Source organism: Stegostoma tigrinum, chromosome 16 (genome assembly GCF_030684315.1).
Source record: "Stegostoma tigrinum isolate sSteTig4 chromosome 16, sSteTig4.hap1, whole genome shotgun sequence".
In the NCBI taxonomy this organism is placed as follows: domain Eukaryota; kingdom Metazoa; phylum Chordata; class Chondrichthyes; order Orectolobiformes; family Stegostomatidae; genus Stegostoma; species Stegostoma tigrinum.
Window position 1 is genome coordinate 1,918,394 of NC_081369.1, and position 18,938 is coordinate 1,937,331.

The 18,938-nt window shown below is 42.9% G+C and overlaps 1 protein-coding gene across 1 annotated transcript; it reads right to left on the reverse strand.

Annotated features, from left to right (window-relative positions):
- Window positions 1-4,227: 4,227 nt before the first annotated feature.
- LOC132210666 (probable G-protein coupled receptor 139) lies at window positions 4,228-18,064 on the reverse strand. Its single transcript, XM_059651775.1, has 5 exons — window positions 18,017-18,064; window positions 10,712-10,768; window positions 8,385-8,423; window positions 6,493-6,580; window positions 4,228-5,120 (listed from the first exon to the last, which is right to left on the reverse strand). Exons 1-5 carry the CDS (start codon window positions 18,062-18,064, stop codon window positions 4,228-4,230), a joined length of 1,125 nt encoding a protein of 374 aa, XP_059507758.1.
- Between the last annotated feature and the right edge of the window lie 874 nt (window positions 18,065-18,938).

Here is an 18,938-nt window from a genome sequence, read left to right on the forward strand (position 1 = left end):
AATTGAGGCGGCACGGTGGCTCAGTGGCTAGGACTGCAGCCTCACAGCACCAGGGACCCGGGTTCAATTTCAACCTCAGGTGACTGTCTGTGTGGAGTTTGCACATTCTCCCCGTGACTGCGTGGGTTTCCTTCAGGTTCTCTGGTTTCCTCCCACAGTCCAAAGATGTGCAGGTTAGGTGGATCGGCCATGGTATTTTGCCCATAGTGTTCAGGGGTGTGTGGGTTATAGAGGGATGGGTCTGGGTGGGATGCTTCAGGGGATGGTGTGGACTTGTTGGGCCAAAAGACCTGTTTCCACACTGTAGGGAATCTAAAAAAAAGCTTTATCTTAACTGTTCTTAAAAATTGTCAAGGTGCCGGTGTGGAACTCTAGTCGACAAAATCAGAGGTCGCTCAACAGCAGATAATAGACTGTGACAATCCTATCACTGTAAAAATGTAATTTTTTCCTGGGTTTTTTGAAGAGAGCTGGTAAAGGCAGAGGCTTTGAATGTCAAGTTTAAAAAGCTTTTCTGTTTTTTTTAAAGTTTAACAATGGAAGGGGAGTGGCCTGTTCTTACAGATCACGCTTTCTAGTTTATTAGCTCGAGAAATCACAAGATGTTTGAGACCAAAAAGGGTTGGAAGCTTCAGTAAATGATTCCCAGCTGGGACTTACTCTGAAATCTCTCCTGACGGTGTTCCCTTCTGGTTTGGAAACATGCCCATTAGAATCTGTGTTTGAGTTTTCCTTTTTAGCACGGGGTGTATTTATGGGATGTTACTTTATTGGAACATTTAATTAATAATACTTACTGCAACTAGTGCTCGGTTAAGTATTCCAACAGTTAAATTAGTCTAAATTCCCCATTCTTTACTTTGTATTTTAACTACAGAGCTTAATTTTTATTTTGCTTAACATGGAGCAGTTTGACAAGTTGCATCACACTTGGAGCATCCACTTCACATCGACCTTAAAAAATTAGAAAAATCTTGGGTCTGGGTTACTTTTTAAAAATATTCTGAGGGGTTCTGGCTTGGTCCATAACAAGTACAACAGGTTTGTTCATAATCACAATCTTTCAAAGTGCTGCTATTCATCAGGTGATGTATTATCCTTTATCATATCACCTGATGAAGGAGCAGCGCTGTGAAAGCTTGTGATTTCAAATAAACCAGTTGGACTATAACCTGGTGTCATCTGATAGCTCATCATTCCTTTTCTTGAATTCCATTCCTGTGTTCTTCTTTACCAGGGGAAAGATGAAGAGAGGTATTCATTCAACACAATTCCTTTGGCTTCATACACAAATTGCCCTCATGGCCCATCAGTCCCCTACTCCTTATCTTGTTAACTTCAACCCTTTAATATATTTATAAAATATCTTTGGAGTCTCCTTAATCCTGCATGCAAGCCCTTTCTCATGACTTTTTTTTGGTGTTTCTCATTACTTTCTTAAGTTCCCTTCTGTGCTTTCTATTTCCCTGTCAAGCCACAGGTGAATTATTTCCCTTTGGACATGCTAAAAGTCTTTATCCGGTCATGAATTTTCTTAAGTCAGAAGTCACATGATGCCAGATTACAGTCCAACAAGTTTATTTGAAATCTCAAGCTTTCAGAGCATATCTCATTCATCAGGTGGCATCGCCATTTCTTCTGACTTTGTACACCCCAGTCCAACATCAGCACTTCTGCATTGTGAACTATCCTGGACACCCAAATTTCTCTGAACTTATTCTGAATTTATTTCTCTCTGAAGCATATAATTGGACTTGTATACTCCCCAGCTCCTTTTGAAATCCCCCCAACAGCTCCGCTGTAGAAATGTCATCAAGAAGTTGTTTGAATTCGCAATGCAAGACCTCATTCCTCACTTTGGCCATATCATTGATATCACATGTGCAAAGGCTTCTAACTCATCACCCTCTACTTTGAGGATGTCCTGAAGGCTCTCAGTGACATTCCTGATGCAGGCATGAAAGCGACAACATGCCATCCTGGTATTACATCTTCCAGCGCAATATCGTTGTCTGCTCCTCTGCCTAAAACACCCCCAATCCCTGTCGCTCTTCCTCCGAGTCTATACAGTCAAGATGCTTGTAATGCTATCAGCAGCCACACTATCTTCCAAAATGCAGTACCAGTTATTGATGCATCCCTGTGGGACTTGTGCACTACTTAGCTTTTTGTTCTGGATTGTCTGGCAGCTCTTCACTCCTTTCCTTTAGCCCCTTTAATTACAGTGTAAACATATCTCTAAACACGCTGTACACGTAACCCTCAGCCTCACAGACGCACCACAATGTCACAAACAGTTTTTCAAGCTTCGAGATCTGGAGCTCCAGTTTCTGAAGTTGGAAACACTGCTTGCACATGTTTTCATCTAGAATACTGGCAAGACCCAGGACTCCCCATATATAGCAAGCTGCACATTCTGCTCGGCTTACTTCTCCTGGTATCCCTCATTTTGTTAGACTGCATACTGTATCAGTTGGGTCATAAAAGGGTGAAATTTAACTCAGATCTTAGGCATCTAAAACAATAGGATAATATAAGTTTAACTGGTAATTGTCAATTGACCAGTACTTACCACACACAGCTTTCTCAACTTTTGAATTTATAGCAATAACAGAAGCTGCATTGCAGATTCTTGCACTTTCCCTACATCTTATCGATTCTATGCCTCTCCCCACCTCCCATCTGTTGTTGCTGGGTCTCCCATCTGCTTGTCCAAGCTAACTCCCCTTCTGGGTGTAATGTCAATCAAATTGGCTGCTCTATACTCTTGACTGTCATTGGAGGTGCATTCATCCAGACAATTGGGGAGTATTCCATCACAATCTTGACTTGGGCATTGTAGATGGTAGACAGGCTTTGCTGAGTCAGAAGGTGAGTTACTCAATGAAGTTTTCTTAGCCTCTGTTCCCTAGCTGTTGTTCTCACTGTATTTATATGACAAGCCCAGTTTATTTTCTGGTCAGTCATAATCCCTTGGTTGTCGGGTACAGAGGATTTTGTGATGGTAGTGTAATTGAATGTCAAGTGGCAGTGATTAGATTTTCTGCTTTTGGAAATATTTGGGGCCTAACATTTGTGGTACAAATATTACTTGCCACTTTTCAGGCAAAGTCTGAATATTAGCCCATCTCAATCCAAGTGCTTTTGTGCTGCAAAAACTGGATTAAATAAAGTCTAGGTACAACCAGGAAATAAATAGCCTAAACAGAGAGGTAGACTCTTGTGGTTGACACCATCTGTGTGGTGAAAACATATTCACTGTTGCCATTTAATGGTATAAGCAACAGGGTGGATTGTTTCATTGGACAGATATCCAGTGATCTGAATGGAAGGAAGCAGTTTCATCCTTTGAGTGTGGTTGATACTTTGATTCAAAGTCATCCTGTCTTGTTATGTCAACTGGTCTGCCCAATTTTCCCTCAATATTATGAGAAGAGTAAGAACAGAAAAGTAAAGTAGAACTTCATTTAAAGGCGTGTATAACTGCAGAGAAAAAGATAAAGGAGAAGAGACTGAGTATTCCTACAAGGTGCTTTCTATGGATAAGGCACATGAAGCAAGTTGTACTGTCAGCAAAGTGAGCATTTGCAGATGTATAAATCAAGCACAGTTAGCATATAATAATACATTCTTTGTCTCCTTCCCTATTCAAATAGAGGTGTTAAATTGATAATTTTCTACTCCACTGGAACTTATCTTGAAACAAACAATTATTTGAAGATTACTACCAATCCATCCAATAACTCTGTAGTTACTTCTCTTAGGATCTCAGGATGTACACTGAGCATGAATTGATGGGGTTTGTGATGTGTTTGGGATTAACTGCTGATACAAGGCTGAGGAATTTCAGTTAAGTGGTGAGACAGCTGAAATAGAATCAGCAAGACGATATGCTGAATGAGAAGAAAATATCACACTGACATATTTTTAATAGCCAGAAAGCAATCCAAAAGTGAGGTCAAAGGAAGCTGGAAATTAAAATATTTACTCACTGAGTTGTTACAATGTGGAATGGCCTGATGAGTGGATGGTGGAGGCTGTTATAAGAGCCTCTTCCAGAAGGGAAATAGATACGTCCTTGAAAAGGAAAATGAAGAAAGACTTTCTCTGATCTCTGTTCTATGGGCTAAACCTGATCCACAGTTTCGTGGGCTCAGAGAGGCTCAGATCAGTGATGAAAAGGTTTATGTGATGGAACCAAAATCTATTCCATGCAAACTGAAGCATTTACTGTTTGATGGAACTGAGAACCAGAGTGAAAGGGAACTTCACAACCGCTTTTAGCTGCTCTCGGAATTGTGTCTGGGTCACTGTGTACAAGCACGTGTTTGTGCAAGTACTGAGGAGCTGCAGCAAGTATCCGATGGTACCTGCAATTGGGGAAAGTGGAGAATAGTCATGCAGTAATGCAATTCGTTCATAAAGGAAACACATACAATAAGGGAACCATAAAATAATGAAGCTGCCTGAGATCGCAAAGAGTAAAATGATGGATTTTCTGCGTTTGACCATCTCTGGGTCACTGTTCTTCTCCCCCTCACCCTCCTTCTGGAGTCTCCTGCGGGATTTGCTTGCTAGGAGCACATATCTGACAGTCAGCGTATTCAAAACAAGAATAATAACGAATGGCAGTGTCGGGGATAAAGTACGATGGAATATACCGTATAATGTCCAGAAGATTGAAGTGTAATACTCTGATTTTATGTCGCAAACCCATGGCAGATTATTGAAGATATACTTGGATTGGAACTTGAAATACCAAGGAATGCTTTCCAAATAACTCAGCACACTCACTGTTGTGATAATCAGGACTGCAGTTTTCTCAGTGCAGTATTTGATTTTAAGCTTCTGGCAGCAAATAGCCACAAATCTATCAAATGTGAAAGCTACAGTCAACCAGATAGAATTCATTGTGGTTGCAGGAATAAGAACCATAATCAAACAACAGACATAAGTAATATCCAGGAACGACACTGGGAAATACATCATAAGCCATCTTAACAGCACATCAGATATGACAACGAGGAAATCAGCCACTGCCATTGCTACCAGGTAGCACGTCATACATCTTGAGAGACCACAGTTCCTCCTCGACAGAATCACAATCGCCAGCAAGTTAACTTGCACACATAAAGAAAACCAGATGGTTATATATAATGCATAAGGTTAAACAGATCTGCTTTTCTGAAGAAGGGTCCTGACTTGAAACGCCAGCTATCCTGCCCCTCTGATGCTGCCTGGTCTGATGTGTACTTCCATCTTTACACCATGTGAGACTTCAGCATTGGCAGTTCTTACAGTCTCTATTGTTGAATTTGTTGCATCAAATATTTCCAAATGTTGTTTGATTCTACATGTGATTTCCACAGGCAATGGTTTGAGCAAATTATTTTTACTGCAATTCTTAGGCTTTGAAGTAATATCAATTTTGAAAACATACATGGATGCTCAAATATATCACTGCAGACAATGTCACAGCCACCACTGTCACCATCCCTGGATATGACTTGTCCCACTCCCAGGACTGACCTAGCAGAGATGGTCACACAGTGGTATATATTCAGAAGGGCCTTTTCCCTAGAAGACCAAAACATTGACTCTGGATGTCATCAAGTCTCATAGAATCACATTAAACATGGGCAAGGGAACATCCCAGTGATTACCATTATCTGATTTTACTCAGCTGTTGAATTAGCTTTCTTCCACAAGCATTAAAAAAGTATGGGTGCTGGCATTTGCACAAAATGTACTCTGGCTGGGGAACTTAAATGTTCACCACCAACATTAGCTCAGCACTGCAGATCAAGCTGTTCAGGACTGAATGGACATAGCTGTCACATTGCATCTGCAGTAAGTGATGATGCAATTAATATTAAGGGGAAAAGCATACTTAGCCTCATTCTTATCAATCTGCTGGCAGCAGATGTTTCAGTCCATGTCAGTGGAAATGAAGTTCCATATTCATATTGAGAATAACCTCCATCATGGTGCATGGCACTATCATGGTGCTACATGAGACAGATTACAAACAGTTGTCGCAACTCAAGACTGGGCCTCTGTGAGATCCTGGGGTCTATCAGTAGCTGCAGATTCATACTCTAAAACAACTTATTACCTCACTGCCCAGCATATGCACCACTATACCATTACCATCAAGCCTGAGGATCAACCCTCATTCACTGGAGAGTGGAGGACGGCATGACAGGAGCAGGTGAAGGCATACTGGAAAATGAGGAGTCAACCTGGCTAAGTTATCAAACAGGACTACATGTGTATCAAACAGCATAAGCAACAAGTGACAGAAAGAGCTCAGTGATCCCATAACTAATGACACAAATCTACCATTTCCAATTAAAAAAAAAACACACTAGATGAGTAGGAGGTCTCATGTCATATGTAGCATTGTTTTGAGTACTATTCCTGCCCAGATACAGTTCATTCTCAAACAGAAACGGTTAAGGAAATGCCCAGAAGTGGACAGATGTTACCTACCAGACACTCCAATAACCACAAGCACAGGACAGTAAATGAACTCAACATCAGCGAGTGTTGGCAATGCATTGGAAGTGTACTTCATTTTCTGTGTCAAATATTTTGCCCTTCACTTGAAACTGGCAGTAACACCAGGAGTTTATATACATAGCAACAGATTTCTCCACGGGCATAATTAGGTCAAGATTACGTACAGTCTTATAAACAAACAGAAGTAAAACCTACACAGAAATGGTATCAGTATAGATTGTAGAAATGTCTAATGTGAATTTGAGATCACAGAAATGTAAGGCAGCCAGAACAAAATTCCGCTAAGAATCTGCGTGAATATCTGTAAAATGTTCCATAAGGATGCAGGGCTGTTTTTGCAAGCAGGTGCAGACTTCATCAAGATGGGATGTGAGGTAGTTGATTCACAGAATTCATACCCGAAACTGAATAAGGGAAATTACAGTGCAATGAAGTCTGAAAAACCAATGATGGATTGGAAAAACTGGCTGAAAGGGATAACAGTTGATAGACAATAACAAACTTCAAAAGATAAATGAGTGACCTTGAAGAATAGTTTATCCCTGTCTGGTGCTGGAGTGCTATGAAAATAGTAGTCAAACAGTGGCATATGAGGGAAGTTAGAGAGTCTTAGATGCAAAAGAGAGACATTCAAATTTGACACAAGGAGGAATAGATCTGACAATTGGGAAAAGTTTAAAAGCCAGCAACATAGCTTCAATGTCTTTCTTAAGAAGGGGAAATACAACATGAAAGAAGGGCTGTGTGGGGAACATACAAATTGACTATAAAACTTTCTATGAGCATGTAAAGCAGAAAAAGACTGATGAAAACTAATAAAGACCCATACAGTTAGCCCAGAGAACAGTAATCCTTCTTTATCTTAAATTGTTGAAGTGTTCTGCTATTTCCGATGGATTTCACTTCTGCATTGTATGTACTTCTGCAAACAAGGTCCCATCAATGTCCTTGACTAGATCCCTCAGTATTCTGGAAAAAAAAATCCCAGATGATTTCCAAACAAGTGAATCTACCTTTTCGACTTTTAACAACACCGATCATAATGAATACCGAACTATTATGACCTTGAGGGTTAGAATTCACAAGTAACATGACTGATACAGCCATGTAAGAGACAAAGTCTACAGCTACTGTGATGGAAGAAACACCCCCTGACTTTCCAACGCTCACATTCAAGAAGCCAGATATGGAATGAAAATTATACATTTCTCTAAGAAGAAATATACTGTAAACTTTCAGTTGGTCCAGGAGAAACTATGCAGACAAACTGAAAACATTTCATGGACAATCAATTATCAGACTAGCCTTTACAAATCAGGAAAAATACCTTCAATTCTACATTTTCACAATACTTGACAGTTATCATGATCTCATGCGTTTTCCATGTAATGCTCCTCCCATTCAGAGTCTGATTGTTGTCCAAGTTGCATTCTCCTCTAGTGCAGGATAAATTTTATTTTCAATTTGCATTGCAATTTCTTGTGATTTATCTTGACAAGTGCAAAATGAAGAACTACCACAGAATAAATCATTTTCCTGTAGTGTATAAGGCTTATGTTTGATTTCATTTGATCAGATTTAGCGTAGTCACATGTGCTGAATTGCAGTGAAAAGCTTTGTTTTGCAAGCAGTGCTGGTAGAACATTAGGTGCTTAGACAGACCAATACCTGCAAGGTGATGGCTGCACAGAAGATGCACAAAGCAAGGTCAACGTTAGCAGGATCACCATTACTTGAAGTTGGAGAATGTCATTCGGAAATCTAATAATATCACGTAAGAAACTATTTTTGTAACTATTGGTTCAAGTGTATTCAAGCTTCTGTATCTTCTTCCACCAGAAGATGTTGGAAGAGAGCATTACCTGGGTCTGAGGGTTGTCGATAGTGTTGGCAGCCTTTCCCTAGCAAAGAGAATTATAAGTGATGGGAAGTCAGCTTATGCACTGGTCTGGGCTGTGCGTGCAACTTTCTGTATTTATGGTCCTGGTCTGAGCAGTTGCTGTGCCAGACCATAATGCACAGGGATAGAATGCTTTCGATGGTGTAACTATAAAAGGTCCTCGTGGACATGCTGACTTTCCTAAACTGCCTTAGAAACAGGAAGTGTTTTGTGCCTCTTTGTGTGTCAGTGCTTTTTTTTTCATTTCCCTGGGTGAGTGACACTTCAACTACACTCCAAATTCTTCATGTCATCCATGACAAAGCAATGATCTTGTTCCATATCTGCCCCCATCAGGCGTTTGATTCTTTAGTACTGGAACAACTGAAAGAGGGTTCTTTTAGGATCCCTTCCCTTTTAGGATCACTTTTGAAATTTGGATAACAAATTCAATTCAGCTTTATTCTCTTTGCCCAATGATGAAATGATTTAAGTGACTAAATCTTATTCAATATAAATAAGATTTGATACATGCTAATATCTGAATTGCACAATGAAGTGCAACCATTTTATTATTTGTACATTGGGTGGAAGTGTGATTTCCACACAATTCATTCATGTTCTCCCTTTCCAAGGGATTCCTTTTTGCATTGTCTTTCATAGGAAAGTTCATGGAGACTGAATTGTCTCAAGAGCAAAATACTGTAGATACTGGAAAATATGAAAAAAAAGAAGGTGCTGAACTAACTCAGCAAGTTTGTAGTGGAACATAATTAGCATTTTGAATGTCTTCTGTACTAAAGAGAAAGGTGGAAGAGTGATGGGATTTGTACAGGGAAAAGATGGGGAGAATCAAGTGGGACCTAAAAGTAGACTAGAGGAAGGTTGCAGAATGGTGGAAAGTAGAGATCATTTTTTCACAGACAAAAGTGGTGACATGAGATGTGATAGCGGTATGGATGCCAGATCTTGGGAGAATGACGGAAATATACCAAGAATACAAGATACTGAGATAGGGGTGGGTGGAAGGCAATGGGAATGGAGAACAGGGTTCACAGTTTGAAGTTTCGGAATTCAATGTTGAGTACCAAAGGTTGCAAAGGCAAATAAGCTACTATTCTTCCAGCCTGCTTTGGGACTCACCAACAGAAATGTGAGTGTGAGGACAAAATGATATGTTGTCTACATGGACTTTAGTCAGGCAATAGGCTAGATTCTGACTCTCAATTCTGTATAATTTTATATATTCTCATAATTTTATTGCCTTATTAAGATGGCTTACCCTCAGCCACTGCAACTCCAGAGAAAATAAACTGAGTTTTACCAGCCTCTCCTTATATCTCATACCCTCTAATCCAGACAGCAATCTGCTAAACCTCTCCTGTGCCTTGTCCAAAGCATTCAAGCCATTCTTTGTAATGTGAAGACCAGAATTGAATGCAATACTGTAAGCGTGGCCGAACCAAAGTCTTGTAAATCTGCAACAGGAGTCCTGACACTTGTATTCAATTTCCTGATAAATAACATCAAGCATGCCATGCACCTTCTTTACCACCCAATCTATTAGTGTGGTGAGATTCAGGTAGAAATGGTGTTGAACTGCAAGATCCCTCTGTGTCTGGTCTGAAACAGCAAAAACCTGGAAATTTCAGTCACCAGTCCCGTCACTCTCTCAATCATACCTTTGCATTGCCCCATAGTCCCATGTTCAGATCCAGGCTCTAAGCTCATCTGTCTTTTCTATAATTCCTGTTGTGTGACATAAAAAAAATCTTTAGCCCATTAGTAAAAGCATGTTCATTTACTTGTCTCTGCCTGCTGTGTCCTTCTGACTCGCTGATCATAACAGCTAACATTCCCTTAATCCAACCACTTGCTAACTTGCTGCTCTGTTTCCCAGCCACCTGCCATTCAAGTTTCAACCCTCCCAAGTTGCACTCGTGAACATCCCTTCGAGGATTTATCCTTCTTGAACCATGACAGTGCATAGGGGCTGTTGGTATTTGCATACTGCCCTTTTGGAGAGAATTCCTGGATTTCAACCCAGCAACAACAAAGTAACAGTGATGTATTTCCAAGTCCAGACAGTGATTCACATGAGAAGGGAACTTGTACATTGTGGTGTTCGCATGTATCTATTGCCCTTGTCCTTTCAAATGGAAGTGGTTGTGTTTTGAAGCAACACTTCACCTTTCCACAATCTAGTCTACTGCATTTGCTGCTCACAATGTGATTTCCTCTACATTTGGGAAATAAAGCATAGAATGTATGACTGATTCCATTTGACTGCCACTTTAACACGTCCGTTACCTGGTAAATGTCTCTGTCTAAGGCCTGCTTCAGTGTTCTAATGAAGCTGAGGTCAAGCTGGAAAAACAACACCTCGTTTCACTATTCAGGCCCCTGCAACCCTTCGGACTCAATATCAGGTTCAATAATTTTGGGCCTCGACACTCTCATGTCCTAGCCCCCCATCCACACATGAGACTGTGTTATCTCATAATCTGCCATTACACACTACCCATTGTTAGTCATTAATAGTCTCCATTAACAGCAATTCACACTCATTGCTGCATTGTTATCACCTCATTTCTCCATCCACCTACTCTTGTCTCTCCTCAGGCTCTGTCCCCGGTATCGTTTACTCCTTACTGCTCCTCCACATTACATTCTCCATATAAACCAACATTTTCCTTGCCTTGTTGGGACAGGGCACATAAAGCAAGTTGTTACAAAAGGAAATTGCGAACCTGTAAAATTATAAATTAATGTAAGTTTAGCCTATATTTATTTTTATGCCTTCGTTATTTCCTTCCCTGTCTCAATAAAGGTGTCACAATAGTAGTTTTCCAGTACTCTGGGACTTGTCATGTAGACAGGGATTCATGGAAGATTACTCCAAATACTTCCATTATCTAGTTACCAACTCCTTTCTCTGTTAACAGCTCTTCACTCAATTTGGGCTCTAACCCCACTTTTCATTTACTCATTATCCCTCCACCCACACTATCCTCTGCATATAAAACTACATTTTATGAGCTACTATCAGTTCTGAGAAAGGGTAACCAGACTCGAAACATTACCTCTGATTTCTCTTCACACCTGCCAAGCTTTTGCAGCTTTTCTTTTACTTTTGTATTAAATTTCCTCCAATAGGAGATGTTCATTGCCTCGCACTTTTTTGTTGCAAATGTCAAATACCACTTGTCAGGCAAAATTGGGATATTCACCAATCTTCATCTACCTCTTTGTGTGCTGTAACGATGAGTAAAAGTAACATTTATATACCACCAAAAAAGTATATTGCCTGAGCAGTGAGTTCGACTGTTATGTCAACTCAAACTGTTTGCTGCAAATTGGTTCGGGGGAACTCGATTCAGAGCAAGAGTGGTGAGTCAGTTGTATAATCAATGGGCTGGTTTTCTCAGTATAACAGCAAAGAGGTCTGTGATTTGAAGAGTTAGGTAGAAAGTCTCACATTGCTAGAAGCAAGGTAGCATTCTGTGACCTTGTAACATAATCCAATTGTGGTGGAAACACTTCAATAGAGTTTAACAGGGTAACACTGTTACATCAATGCTGTAAGTGGTGAGACCAGTTATGTCAGTGTAGCCCTAAATAAACCATGCTATAAACAGCTGCATTGTTTCAGGTTCATTGTTTCTATTTACTGGTATACTTAACAGGGTAGACAGACTCATCATAGGGAGGTCTGGAGATCTGAATGGGAGGAAGCAGTTTCTTTCATTGAATGTGCCTCATCATTTTATTAGAAAGCATCCTATCCAAATGTATCATAGCTTGGTATGGCAACTGCTCTGCTCAAGACTGCAAGGAATCACCAAAAGTTGTGAACACAGCCCCATCCATCATGAAAACCAGCCTTCCTTCAATTATCTCCAACTGCCGTCGAGACATTAACCGTCTCAACCTCTCCACCCCTCTCACCCACTCCAACCTCTCCCCCGCAGAACGGGCAGCCTTCCGCTCCCTCCGCTCCAACCCCAACCTCACCATCAAACCCGCAGACAAGGGTGGCGCAGTGGTAGTATGGCGCACTGACCTCTACATCGCCGAGGCCAGACGCCAACTCTCCGACACCACCTCCTACTGCCTCCTCGATCATGACCGCACACCCGAGCACCAAACCATCATCTCCAACACCATTCACGACCTCATCACCTCAGGGGACCTCCCACCCACAGCCTCCAACCTCATTGTTCCCCAACCCCGCACGGCCCGTTTCTATCTCCTTCCCAAAATCCACAAACCTGCCTGCCCTGGTCGACCCATCGTCTCAGCCTGCTCCTGCCCCACCGAACTCATCTCCACCTATCTGGACTCCATTTTCTCCCCTTTGGTCCAGGAAGTCCCCACCTACGTCCGTGACACTACCCACGCCCTCCACCTCCTCCAGGACTTCCAATTCCCTGGCCCCCAACACCTCATATTCACCATGGACGTCCAGTCCCTGTACACCTGCATTCCACATGGAGATGGCCTCAAGGCCCTCAGCTTCTCCCTGTCCCGCAGGCCCGACCAGTCCCCCTCCACCGACACTCTCATCCGCCTAGCTGAACTCGTCCTCACACTCAACAACTTCTCTTTTGACTCCTCCCACTTCCTACAAACTAAGGGGGTGGCCATGGGCACCCGCATGGGCCCCAGCTATGCCTGCCTCTTTGTAGGTTACGTGGAACAGTCCCTCTTCTGCACCTACACAGGGCACAAACCCCACCTCTTCCTCCGGTACATTGATGACTGTATCGGCGCCGCCTCTTGCTCCCCAGAGGAGCTCGAACAGTTCATCCACTTCACCAACACCTTCCACCCCAACCTTCAGTTCACCTGGGCCATCTCCAGCACATCCCTCACCTTCCTGGACCTCTCAGTCTCCATCTCAGGCAACCAGCTTGTTACTGATGTCCATTTCAAGCCCACCGACTCCCACAGCTACCTAGAGTACACCTCCTCCCACCCACCCTCCTGCAAAAATTCCATCCCCTATTCCCAATTCCTCCGCCTCCGCCGCATCTGCTCCCACGATAAGACATTCCACCCCCGCACATCCCAGATGTCCAAGTTCTTTAAGGACCGCAATTTTCCCACCACAGTGATCGAGAACGCCCTTGACCGCGTCTCCCGTATTTCCCGCAACACATCCCTCACACCCCGCCCCCGCCACAACCGCCCTAAGAGGATTCCCCTCATTCTCACACACCACCCTACCAACCTCCGGATACAACGCATCATCCTCCGACACTTCCGCCATTTACAATCCGACCCCACCACCCAAGACATTTTTCCATCCCCACCCCTGTCTGCTTTCCGGAGAGACCACTCTCTCCGTGACTCCATTGTTCGCTCCACACTGCCCTCCAACCCCACCACACCCAGAACCTTCCCCTGCAACCGCAGGAAATGCTACACTTGTCCCCACACCTCCTCCCTCACCTCTATCCCAGTCCCCAAGATGACATTCCACATTAAGCAGAGGTTCACCTGCACATCTGCCAATGTGGTATACTGCATCCACTGTACCCGGTGCGGCTTCCTCTACATTGGGGAAACCAAGCGGAGGCTTGGGGACCACTTTGCAGAACACCTCCGCTCAGTTCGCAACAAACAACTGCACCTCCCAGTCGCAAACCATTTCCACTCCCCCTCCCATTCTCTAGATGACATGTCCATCATGGGCCTCCTGCACTGCCACAATGATGCTACCCGAAGGTTGCTGGAACGGCAACTCATATTCCGCCTGGGAACCCTGCAGCCATGTGGTATCAATGTGGACTTCACCAGTTTGAAAATCTCCCCTTCCCCTACTGCATCCCTAAACCAGCCCAGTTCGTCCCCTCCCCCCACTGCACCACACAACCAGCCCAGCTCTTCCCCCCCACCCACTGCATCCCAAAACCAGTCCAACCTGTCTCTGCCTCCCTAACCGGTTCTTCCTCTCACCCATCCCTTCCTCCCACCCCAAGCCGCACCCCCATCTACCTACTAACCTCATCCCACCTCCTTGACCTGTCCGTCTTCCCTGACTGACCTATCCCCTCCCTACCTCCCCACCTATACTCTCTCCACCTATCTCCTTTACTCTCCATCTTTGGTCCGCCTCCCCCTCTCTCCCTATTTATTCCAGTTCCCTCTCCCCATCCCCCTCTCTGATGAAGGGTCTCGGCCCGAAACATCAGCTTTTGTGCTCCTGAGATGCTGCTTGGCCTGCTGTGTTCATCCAGCCTCACATTTGATTATCTTGGAATTCTCCAGCATCTGCAGTTCCCATTATCTCTTCCTTCAATTGACATGGTCTACACTTCCTGCTCCCATGGGAAAACAGCCAACAGAATCAAAGACTCTCCACCCCTGTTGTTCTCTCTTCCTCCCTCTTCAGTCAGGCAGAAGATACAAAGGTTTGAGCACACATATCAATATATTTAAGAACAACAGCTTCCCCAGTTTTATCAGGCTTAGGAACAGACCTCTCCTATATCAGGATGAATCTTTCTCTGTCGCTGTAACACAATATTCTGCATTCTGTTCGAAGGGCCTGATGCACTCATGTAATCTTCATAGATGTGACAATAATAAATCAAATCAGATCATGGCTGGTCATTGACATTAATGCAAAAATTCTATTCTATCCACTTATCAACTTGACATCATTTGAAGGGGAAGAAGAGAAAAGTAATATAGACATCACTTGAAGGCATGCAGACAGAAGAGATAGAGAGAAATGGAAAAGAGTCCCGATTATTCACATACAAGCTGCTTTATAGGGTCAGGGCACATGAAATGAGCTGTTAGAAAAGGAAGTTGAGTACCTGTAAAATTATGAATCAAAGCATGTTTAGCCTATATTTATATCTTCCTTGTCTCCTTTCCTGTCAAGATAAAGGTGTCACATGAGGAGATTTCTGGGCCCCTGGGATTTCTCATGATTCTAGGGATTTCAGGAAGATTTCTACCAATACATCCATTATCTCTGTAGGTACTTCCCATAGTATCCCAGGATGCAGTATTCACAAGTACGCTAGGCATAAGTTGAAGGAGTTTTATGAGGTCAGAGGGAGGCAGGGATCTACTGTTTCGCTCAGGGATGAGGAATTTTAATTAAGTGGTGATACTGCAGAAAGAAGGGCTCCTCTTCACAGTCAGTCACGAGAAATTGAAGACAAGTAGTCATGATGATGATGATGTAATCAATGAGGAGGAAACATTCATACTGATGAGACAGTAGTGGCCAGATAACCCAAAGGCAAAGCAATTGAAATTTGAAGTAGAAACATAAAAACGTAGAAGATAGGAGCAGGAGAAAGACATGCAGCCCTTTGAGGCTGCCCAGCCATTCATCATGATCATGGCTGATCATCCAACTCACTAGCCTGATCCTGTTTTGTCTCCATAACAAAGAACAATGGACAAAGAAAATTACAGCACAGGAACAGGCCCTTCAGCCCTCCAAGCCTGTGTCGATCGAGATCCTCTGTCTAAACGTGTCATCTATTTTCTAAGGGTCTGTGTCCATTTGCTCCCCGCCCATCCATGTACTTGTCCAGATATATCTTAAAAGATGCTAACGTGTCTGCGTCTACCACCTCCGCTGGCAATTCTTTCTAGGCACCCACCATCCTCTGCGTAAAAAAAACTTTCCACGCATATCTCCCATAAACTTTCCTCCTCTCACTTTAAACTCATGACCCCTAGTAATTGAGTCCCCCACTCTGGGAAGAAGCTTCTTGCTGTCAACCTTGTCTATGCCCCACATGATTTTGTAGACCTCAATCAGGACCCCTCTCAATCTCCGTCTTTCTAATAAAAATAATCCTAATCTACTCAACCCTTCTTCATAGTTAGCACCCTCTATACCAGGCAACATGCTCTCCTGCATGCTAATCAACCTCTCTTTAATAGCCTCCCACATATCAAATGTGGATTTACCTTCAAACAGTTTCTCCCAGTCTGCATTCCCCAGATCCTGCTGAATTCTGATATAGTTGGCCTTCCCCCAGTTTAGAAAACTTCACAAACCTTATAACCTTTGATCCGATTCACCCCAAGTGCTACATCTTGATGTCTCTTGAATACATTCAATGTTTTGGCACTAACTACTTCCTGTGGTAATGAATTCCAAAGGCTCAACACTCTTTGTGTGAAGAAATGTCTCCCCCTCTCTGTCTGAAATTATCAACCCCGAATCCTCAGACTGTGAGCCATTGTTCTGGACACACCCACCAGAAGAAAAAGAGCAGTGTTCCAAACAAAATGAAAGCAAACCTGTGAGCAAAATTCTACAGGAAACTTCACCAAGTCCCTGTATAACTATAACAATACATCCCTGCTCCTGTACTCAAAACATCTCACAATGATTGCCAATGTATCTTTTGCCTTCGTAAACAGCTGCTGCACCTGCCTGCTTACCCTGTGGGACTGGTTCACAAAGACCACCTGGGTCCCACTGCACACTCGCCTCTCCTAATTTACCACCGCATAATATCTATTAATGCATTTTTTTGCACCTGCATTCTTGGTAGGAAAAATGAAAATGCTCGTGTTTAATTACAAAATCAAAGAGAAATACAAAATCTTTAGAAAGAGGTGAAAACCGTGCAGTTTCACACATCACACAGATGAAAACAAGTATGTCCATTTGAACCAATTTCATTCCATTTTTGAGAAATACCACATTTTATCCTGGATTTTCCCTGGCCAGGTAATTCTTTCTGAAGTGTGGATGGGAGTTGCAGACTGTGACTTCCTGGTAACCCCAGGATAGCAGATTCAGTGAGTGAAGATTCCACTGGAAATTACCATATGCTTGAAACCATCTAAAGGTACCAGTTTATCTTGGAGAATTTACAGGGTTCTACTACAGCTAAGTAAATCGTAACTCATGAAATATTAGACTATTAAATACCTAATCTAACTCCTGAGCAAACTAATCATCTGAGTCAACAAATTACACAGAATGGATGTTGGGAAGGTATTCCCATTTGTAGGAGAGATTTGGACTGATGGCACAGCCGTACAGTAAAGGGAAGACCATTTAGAATGGAGATAAGGAGAAACTTCTTTAGCCAGAGAGTGGTGAATTTATGGATTTCACTGCCACAGAAGGCTGTGGAGGCCAGGTCATTGTGTACATTTATGGCTGAGATAGACAAGTTCTTGTTTATAAAGGTGATCCAGGGTTACAGGGAGAAAGCGGAAGAATAGGATTGAGGAACTTATCAGCCATGATTTAATAGTGGAGCAGGCTTGATGGGTTGAATGACCTAATTGCCTAGCTTCTGCTCCCATGTCTTATGGTCTTCTGTGAACACACATCCAGAACTGCTCCATCTTCACGCATGCCCTAACAATGCATACACGCATTTACACACAAGCACAGATACACACACATGTATACACCTGGAGAAGCCGTGAACTTGAGCCTACACCTTCCTCCTTACATCTGGGTTCCATAACACATACTACTTTAAGACACTGTTTCCACAATCCCTGAAATCTGACTCCCATTCTCCCCTGCTGACAAATCTGATATCACCCCTGGGACCTGATATTCATCGGTACCCCTACTCAAATTAGTCCTCACACACACATGAGACTTACCAAACTCTGACCAGCAGAACGAACAAGCCCTAGCTCTAGATCTGACATCATGTCACCACTCCATCAGCACCTGAGAACGCTTTCTCGCCATGTTAAACAACTCTTCCCAGCTATCGGTCATGGCCGTCTCCACCTAAACTTTAGGAACCTGATGTACCTGGCACATCACTTAACTTGCACCCTACCCCTACTCATTTGAAAATTTACCTCCTGCACCATGCCCTATAGAGATCTTACACCCTACTTATCTGTCACCTTACACCTCCTCCCTACCAAACACTTACCTACCTGAATGCCTACCACCTACTTAGCTGATATCCACCCTACCAGGCCCCTGAACCTTATGACCAGGTTCTTTACCACTCTGGCACCCTACCCAGTTGGAAACTAACACTCCCAGCAGCCTAACCACACACTTGCCTCACATATGCGAACTTTTATAGAAGCTTTATAGTGATGCTGGGCTTTTAAATTATAGAATACAGCAACTGACTGGTGTGAGAAATGTGTCATGCTTTACCCTTTGCATAACTGCTTGGCTGAATCTGTCAAAATGGAAGTACATCCAATGAAGTCCTGATCAGAACATCCTCTCAAAAAAGCAGATCTTTCATTCCATAAAATTGCAGGAATACTGTGGCAATCTGTATATGATATTTGGTTGCCATCATTGCAGAGGTCTGCTCTCAGAGAGAGGGCTGGTGATGGTTTAACTGATGTTCACCATGCATCTGGCAAGGGTGATGCTGAGAAGTTCCCAACTTGAGCAAGGAGTTGACCCAATGCCACTGGCATTCAGATACATGGCAAACCAGCCAAATGAGCTCAATTACTTTCAGTCTAAAAGGTAGCTATATTCCTGAACAGTAACATCGATGTGTTGATCTCCAGGTTGGATCTGTGATGGCTTTGTAGTCCATTT